The 9,049-nt window shown below is 41.5% G+C and overlaps 1 protein-coding gene across 1 annotated transcript in view; it reads right to left on the reverse strand.

Moving 5' to 3' along the window:
• Positions 1–9,049, reverse strand: part of Abhd3 (abhydrolase domain containing 3) — a 49,355-nt gene that overhangs the window by 8,170 nt on the left and 32,136 nt on the right. The window contains exon 5 of the mRNA XM_005355753.3: positions 5,408–5,520. Within this exon, the coding sequence (XP_005355810.1) occupies positions 5,408–5,520 (113 nt within the window). The remainder of the gene's footprint in view (positions 1–5,407; positions 5,521–9,049) is intronic.

The following is a 9,049-nucleotide window of genomic DNA, read 5'->3' on the forward strand; positions in this document are numbered from 1 at the left end:
GGAATGCAAGCTAGTACAACCCCTTCGGATGTCAGTGTGGCAATTTCTCAGAAAATTAGGAAACAACCTTTCTCAAGACCCCAAAATACCACTTTTTGGTATATATCCAAAGGATGCTCAATCATGCCACAAGAACATGTGCTCAACTATACTCATAGCAGCTTTGTATGTCATAGCCAGAGCCTGGAAACAACCCAAATGCCCCTCAATCAAAGAATGGATAAAAAAAATGTGGTACATTTACACAATGGAGTACTACACAGCAGAAAAAAAATAACAACAGCTTGAATTTTGTAGGAAAATGGATAGAACTAGAAAACATTATTTTGAGTGAGGTAACCCAGACACAGAAAGACAATTATCACATGTACTCACTCAAAGGTTTTTAAACATAAAGCAAAGAAAGCCAGCCTACAAACCACAATCTCAGAGAACTTAGACAACAATGCAGACACTAATGGAGACTTACATAGATTTAATCTACATGGGAAGTAGAAAGTAGAAAAAGACAAGATCTCCTGAGTAAATTGGAAGCATGGGGACCTTGGGAAAGGGTTTAAGAGGGAAGGGGAGAGGCAGGGAGGGGAACAGAGAAAAATGTAGAGCTCAATAAATATCATGGAATAAAATAAAGGCACGGGCCATCACTAATGGCTTTAGGGCAGGAAATTTTTATGAAAAATGAAATTTAGCTTTTGAAAATATTTTTTTCAAAAAATTTTAAAATTACTTATTGTGTGTGTACGTATGTGTACATGTATGTACATTCTATAGCAAGCTTGTGGAGGTCAGAGAACAATTTGAGGAGTCAGTTCTCTCCTTCTATCCAGATCCCAGGATAAAACTCAGGTTGTCCTGCATGGCAGCAGGTGACCTTGCCTGAGCTGTCTTGTCAGTTCGGAAAAGAAATTTTTTTTGAGACAGCACTTCTCTATTTTTAACTCAGGCTGGTTTAGAACTTGTAATTCTCCTGCCTCACCCTCCAGGAAAGCTAGACTTATGGATGTACACCATCACTTAGGATTTGAAAATGACCCTTTGAAATAACTATAAGATTTGCATACAATGCTTTCTGTCCTGTGAAGAGTTCATCCTTCGGTTCTTATATAATAACTTTACGTTTCAACTAGAGGTCAGATAATGGCCAGAGGCCGGTAAATTACATAAAACACAATAGCAGGAAAGGATCTAAAGCAGAAAGACCCCGAAATAGACAAACCAAATCTTTAGAGGCAATTCAGGAGTAAAATAATGTCAAGATGCTACCTCAAAAGGTTATTTTAGATTATTTACTTTAGAAGGCAGGTCTCTGTGGATTCGAGGCCAGCCTGGGACAGCTAGACTGTTCCACAGAGAAACCCTGTCTCGGGAGGGGTGGGGGAGAGGAGTATTAGGACTTAAAAAAAAAGAAACAGGTCTTCCATTTAGAGCTACCAACTGAAATATTAATTTACTGGCCTTCCAACTTTGTGCTGTGTGCTCCACTCCAAGGCATGCTGTGTAGATAAAGCAAGATCCTGTCCTATCTCCCTGCTCCAAAATCCACTTCACCTAGTGTCCCGAGATAGGGGCTTTATCAGATACTGAGAAGACACCACACAAAAAGGCCAAGAAGTGACTCAACCGATTAATTTATTATTTTGAGGAGCTAGGAACTGCAGCCAGGGCCTCCCACATTTTAAGCATGTACTCTACTCAGTACCACCTGAAACAATAATAAAGTGATTATGAGGTTCAGTTAACAGTCAGAGCTGGGAATGAACTGCAGAAGTGGGCGATACTGACGGAACAAGATTACCCACGAGCTGATAATTACTGAACCTGAGGAATGACTCTTAATTTTCATTTTATGTGTTTGGAATTTTCCACTTATTTAAAAAGTATTTACCAACTCACTGGGAGAGTAGAATCTGGGTCTAGAGCTTCAGAGTTTCTTGACTTAACTCAGTTCTGGCTCAAAGCCCATATATGGCCCCAACATCGCAGGCACTGGGACGACCCAGTCTGTGGCTTCACTGGGCATGAAACTCTTGCTTAGACTATGCTTTTGTCAGCTGCATCTCAAAGGTAAAAAAGAAAAAAAAAGAAAAGAAAAAGAAAAGAAAGTGCACTCACTTGGGAACGTGTCAATGTGTCACAGTGCTAGGTGTGATTCCTTCAAATAATTTACAAGACATTAATATTCAGCCAGCTGGAAAAGCTAATCTAATTGGTGAGAGTGGCCTTCAGGCACCAACGCTTCAACACTGGATGAAAGGCCCTTTCCCAAGAGTTTCTGAATAGACAACCTCTTTATTTAAAGGCTAGCCTTGAAAAAAAAAGGCGTGAATTTATATGATTAAGGGGGAAAAGTTCAGCCCTCATTCTGTCTTTTCAGATTCACACTGTGGGCTGGAGGGAAGAGATGCTAGAATCTGTCTGCCAAGCACAACCTGACTCTGCTCGTTTCCACGCTGACTCAGGGCTCTGGACAGAGCTTCCTGTTCATGGCCTTTTACTTTCCTGCACATACACTCTGGAGATATTCTAAAAACAGAGAAGGCAGATACAGCCAGAATAAAGTTTAAAAATAGTTTCTATTTTAAATGTTAACTGGCTTTTAAAGGTTAAAAAAAAGAACAATTTACTTCTATTTTATGTATTGTTTGCTTGCATATATGTCTGTGAACCATGTACATGCAGTGCCGTGGAGGCACAGAGCTCACTTAGGGCCCCTGGAACTGGAGTTGCAGATTAGTTGCCATGTGGGTGCTGGAAACTGAACCTGGGTTTTTTAAAATTTATTTTTAATTAAATTTTTTTTTTTTTGAGACAGAGTTTCTTTGTAGCTTTGGAGCCTGTCCTGGAACTAGCTCTTGTAGACCAGGCTGGCATTGAATTCCCAGACATCCGCCTGCACCTCTCAAGTGCTGGGATTAAAGGCATGCGCCACCTCCAAACCCGGCCAAACCTGGGTTCTTCATTAAGAACTGCCACGTGGGTGCTGGGAACCAAACCTGGGTTCTTAACTAAGAACAGCAAGTGTTCTTAATTGCTGATACATCTCTCTAGTCTCTCATAATCAGCTTTTCAAATAAAGGTGAATGGTCATTTAGTGTGTCTGACTGAGTACCAATCATGTGGAATAAAATATATGTATGGCAAAATATTCTAATGAAAAGGAGATAAATAGCATTTATCTTGTAGGGTTTGGTGGGAAACATGTCTACAGTTTTATATATATGTTGCAGAACATTATTTTAAGGTGTGTTACTTTGTTTAATTGTGCAGCTGTGATTCTTGGCCTGTGTAAAACACCTGATGGTCTAGTAAAGCGCTGAATGGCCAAGAGCAAGGCAGGAGCAAGGACAGGCAGGGCTGGTGGGCAGGGAGTGAATAGAAGGGAGGAGCGAGAGAACGAGGAGAGAGGACTTTGGGGGACAGCCATCAGCCGGCCAGCAAAGGGGAAGTAAGCTGAGGCCTGGCTTAAGAGAGAACAAGCCTCCATGTGTGATCCACAGGGAGCTGGGTGGAGGCCCCCCAAAAGCCAAAGAAAGTAAAAAAAAAATGGTATTCCAATGTGTGGCAAGAGTAAAGGAAAATCCAACAACATATAGATTTCTACTTTTTTGAAAATTTATTTTGCAGATAAGAAAAACCAAGATTTACAAAAGAGAATCTTTCAGTAGATAAAACTTAAGAAAAATGAAATAAAATAGTTTGGGGTAGAGGTATGTGGCTCAGTGGTAAAGTGTTTGCCTAACACGCATTAATCCTAGATTCAAGCCCCAGCACTGTAAAAAATAAATTAAATAATTAAATTACATAGTAAGCTTGGTGGCTGGAGAAATAGTTCAGAGGCTAAGAGCACTGGCTGCTTTTCCAGAGGTCATGAGTTCAATTCCCAGCAACCATGTGGTAGCTCACAACCATCTGTAGTAAGATCTGGTGCCCCCTTCTAGCATGGAGGTGTTCATGCAGGAGGAACATTGTATACATAATAAATAAATAAATTTTGGATTGGTATGTGAAAAATAAATAAATTTGAAAAAAAGTAAGCATGAGGGGCTGGAGAGATGGCTCAGCAGTCCATGCACTGACTACTCTTCCAGAGGTTATGATTTCAGTTCCCATCAACCACATGGCGGCTTGCAACCATCTACAATAGGATCTGGTGCCCTCTACTGACCTGCAGGCACAAATGCAGGCAAACTACTGCATACATAATAATAATTAAAAAAGATTAATGCCCAGCGGTGGTGGCATACTCTTTTAATACAGCACTTGGGAGGCAAAGGCAGGAGGATCTCAGTGAGTTCAGGAGCAGCCTGGTCTACAGAACAAGTTCCAGGACAGCCAGAACTGTTACACGGAGAAACCCTGTCATGAAAAACAAAATAGAAGTAAGCATGAACAATGGTGAGGGGATCTAAAGTACAGGGAAATAAATACTAGATAATAACTTTTGATTTCTTTAAGTGAGTTCTCTCTCTCTCTCTATATATATATATATACACACTCACACTCACACACACTCTACAAACAGTTACTAGTGTTAGACATCACTCAAGTATAAGTGTGGCGAGAGAGTTCCAGAAAGGGGCTGGAGATGCTCCATCCTGACCAGAGCTCAGTTCCCAGCACTCACAGCAGGCTGCCCACAAACACTTGCAACCCCAGCTCCCTTAGTATTCAGACAACCGCACTGGCCTGACCTTGGGGTTCCGACAGGATTCGTCCTCAGTTGCTGCCACTAAGAGCTCCACGTGTGCACAATCACTAGGTTCCCCTTTAAAAGGGCCCTGCCCACCTCCCATCTCTCTCTGTCTTCCTCTCTTCTTCTTCAGTTACCGTCCCCAGAGGCTGGTCTTCCCTTCCCCTCCCCCCTTCCCATTCACTTTCTCCCAGTAAAAAACCTTGAGACCTGAGCTCTGTCGCGTGGCATCTTTCTCTCACGTGCTGCTTTTTTCAAATGACAACCTGCTCCAAGGGCTCCAATGCCATCTACTAATCTTCTCAGGCACCCACCCCCAGCACAGCATATACATGCACAGACAAACATACATACACATAAATAAAACTTCAAAAAGTCCCATATATAAACCCCAATGTAGGGGCAGGTGCATAAACCAACCATCTTAGCTTAATAGCACCTGGAACGGGAACTAACAAAATCAAGTTCACCTGGCTGCTTCCCATGGAGGACTCACAGAACCCAGGAAAATGTTAAAGTTGGCCTGAGTTGATTCCTTCTGCTACACATGACTCAGCCATTCATGGTTCAGTGTTGAGAGAGCTGTGAGGACTGCTCCCTTTGCTTTTAGGAAAGGGGGAGAGAGGGAGAGGAGGAGAGGGAGAGGGGGGGAGGGGAGAGGGGGAGCCAGTCGTGAGGACTGCTCCACTCTCCAGCAGTTTAGAGAGTCCTTACCCTCCCATTGACACGCCTGCTGCCAGCAATGGGGCCAAAGGGTACAGGCTGTGGACATGGTGGATGACTGTCTCCAAGTCCTCAGTGTTCGCGCAGCAGTAAGTCCGTGGTGTCTGGCATAATAAGAGAGAAATATTGTTAAAATATGAGCGGCATAATTTGTAGAGCGTAGACATACTTAGTTAAAAAACACAAGCAAGAAGTCGCAAATATAAAAAATAACCTTGCTCTGGGGCTGGTGGTGCAGTGGCGCACGCCTTTAATCCCAGCACTCAGGAGGCAGAGGCAGGCGGATCTCTGTGAGTTCGAGGGCAGCTGGGTCTATAAGAGATAGTTCCAGGACAGGCTCCAAAGCTACAGAGAAATCCTGTCTCAATGAACACCCCCCAGAAAAAAAATAAAGACTTTGAAAGTGCAAGGCAAGCTTGATATGAATGGGACTAGCCTGGTACAAATGCTGCAATTAAAACAGATGCAAACATATACATGTGTGAGAAAAAATGCAGAGAATTACATTCTATAGAAAAAATAATGTATGTTTCTTAAAAGGAAAAATAATTCTTTATTAAAAAACAAGCAAGCAAAAAAGATTTTTTAAATAATGCTATAAAAAGGTTAAATTCTAGGGCATGCTGGGCATGGTGGTGTATATCTTTAATCCTAGCATGTAGAAGGCATATTTGCTGGATCTTTGGTGAGTTCTGGGCCAGCCTGAGCTACACAGTGAGACCCTGGCAGAGTTGGGCGAGGAGCTAAACCACGGCTAGTTTCTCTTCAGGGAACTGTTTCCTCCACTTTGGGTGCTGTTTGCCCAATAAAGAAGAGAGGTTTCCAAATGCCACTTTTGTGTACACCATGGAGAAAAAAATAACGACATCTTCAAATTTGTAGGCAAATGGATGAATCTAGAAAACATTATATTGAGTGAGGTAAGCCAGACCCAGAAAGACAATTATCGTATGTACTCACTTATAAGTGGTTTTTAGACAAAAAGCAAAGAAAACCAGCCTACAATTCACAATTCCAGAGAACTTAGACAACAACGAAGACCCTAAGAGAGACATACATGGATCTAATCTACATGGGAAGTAGAAAAAGACAAGATCTCCTGAGTAAATTGGGAGCATGAGGACCATGGGAGAGGGTAGAAGGGGAGGGGAGCAGAGAAAAATGTATAGCTCAATAAAAACAATAAAAAATGCCACCTCTGTCTAGACAATGCAATATAAAATCTGACTTATTAAATATTATGATACTGTATCCATTTAGGCCCAGTCGTGCTTCAGTAATACACTTAAAATCTTAAATTATGTTAAGCTTATTATGGTCTCCATGTGAAATTTATCAATGGGGCATTGCTTATGGCAGGTAATGGATGCTTCATTTGGGACCTAGGAAGAGGGAACAGACCTCTAAAGAATACACTGAGTACACACTGTGAGGTCAGACAAGTTGACATTCAACTATATAATGACTCATTAGCAATAATACAACAATAAAACATAGTGAAACAATGATACAAACCCTGGAACTCTTTACCCACACTACCTGATTTTAATATTCTGATAAGCCACAACCACACTAGGAAGCTTATATCACACCTCCCATTCAAGCATTAGTGAGCAACTGTAGGAAATTACAGTTTTTATCATCCACCTAATTAAGTTCATCCCCAAGTCACTGCTTTTTAACTACTATCATCTTTTTGAGAAACATGAGTATAAAATACTTCAAAGACAAATGCCACCCTCACAGAATTTATACTGGCTAAGGGTTCCTGGATAATTAATGTGCTCCCACTGAAGCCTGAGGGAGGTCATTTTATATTTCTTTGTACATGAGGAAATGGAATGGAAAGATTGACAGCTCTGATAATGTTTTAAATGCACTTGTGGAGTGAAAAACCCAAACGCATCAAAAAAGAACGCTTACCACGTTCATTTGTGATAACTACAGAGTTTGTTAGGAGAATTTATGTGTTGTAATAAGGGCGGTGGGCCGCTTCCTGCCACCCGGCTAGCTTTACCCGAAATAATTACACGGAAACTGTATTCTTTTAAACACTGCCTGGCCTATTAGTTCTAGCCTCTTATTGGCTAGCTCTTACATATTGATCTAACCCATTTCTAATAATCTGTGTAGCCCACGAGGTGGCTTACCAGGGAAGATCTTAACCTGCGTCTGTCTGGAGTGGGAGAATCATGGCGACTCACTGACTCAGCTTCTTTCTCCCAGCATTCTGTTCTGTTTACTCTGCCTATCTAAATTCTACCCTATCAGAGGGCCAAGCAGTTTCTTTAGTAGTTAACCAATGAAAGCAACAGATTAGAAAGAAATCACTCCCACATCATTTATGTGACAAAATCATTCCTACTTGGTATTTGTGTTATACGTGAATCTACTCTTACCATATAGCCATGAATTTGGTTATTTTTTCACTCCCATTTTCCAGACTTTAAGTGAAGTATGTATGCACCTGTGGGGACACAGGCATACATACATATACACATAGTTAAAAAGATAAAAAAAATGCCCTGTGGAAAATTCTAGACTCAGAATCTTAGCATCAAAAGTATCATAGATGTCACCTAGTTCCTCATTTACAAATGAAAGGAGGCTCAGAAAAGTTGAGTGATTTTCCACAGGGCACAAAGTGGCAGAAAGTAGACTATATGTTAACAGTAACCCAACTCTTGTCAAGCCCTGAGCTTCCAGGAGGTGCACGGTGACTCTAGGAGGAACAGGTGTGCTCATCTGCAGTGGAACCTTTTCTCTCTGAGCTGGACTTAGCACACTTTTTGTTTATTTGTTTTTCAAGACAGGGCTTCTCTGTGTACCAGCCCTGGCTGTCCTAAAACTCGCTCTGTAGACCAGCCTGGCCTTGAACTCACAGAGATCAGCCTGCCTCTGCCTCCAGGAATTAAAGGCATGTTCCACCACTGTTCAGATACACTTCTAATATTGAATCAGGGTAGCTGAGATTTTAGTTTTCTGCCTGTAACTTAGAATGTTGAATTTTACAGAACTCACTCAAGGTCTGTGATCTGTATGCAATTATTTAATGATTCTATTTAAAGCAACTCTGTGGTAAGGAGGCCACTAGTTAGTTCCTGGCTGCTTAGGCCCGAAATAATCACACAGAAACTGTATTAATTAAATCACTGCTTGGCCTATTAGTTCTAGCTTCTTATTGGCTAATTCTTACATATTAATTTAATCCATTTCTAGCAATCTGTGTATCGCCACATGGCTGTGGCTTACGGGGTAAAGTTCCCAGGTAAAGTTCTGTCTGGCATCTGTCTCTGGCGGGGCTACATGGCTTCTGTCTGTGACTCTTCCTCCTTTCTCCCAGCATTCAGTTTAGTTTTCTCTGCCTACCTAAGTTCTACCCTATCAACAGGCCAAAGTGGTTTCTTTATTCACCAATGATATTCACAGCATACACAACTCTGTGATTCTTGTGTGAAAGGAGTGTTTCTTCTAACAGGACTAACCTGTTCTTCAATCCATCTCCACAATGTGATGTGATGGAGGAAGGTCATTGGTTAATTAAATAAACAAACTGCTTGGGCTCATAGCTTAGAACATAGGTGGGTGGAGTAAACAGAACAGAATGCTGGGAGGAAGAGGAAGTGAGGTCAG

The sequence above is a fragment of the Microtus ochrogaster genome, chromosome 18 (genome assembly GCF_000317375.1).
Source record: "Microtus ochrogaster isolate Prairie Vole_2 chromosome 18, MicOch1.0, whole genome shotgun sequence".
Classification (NCBI taxonomy): domain Eukaryota; kingdom Metazoa; phylum Chordata; class Mammalia; order Rodentia; family Cricetidae; genus Microtus; species Microtus ochrogaster.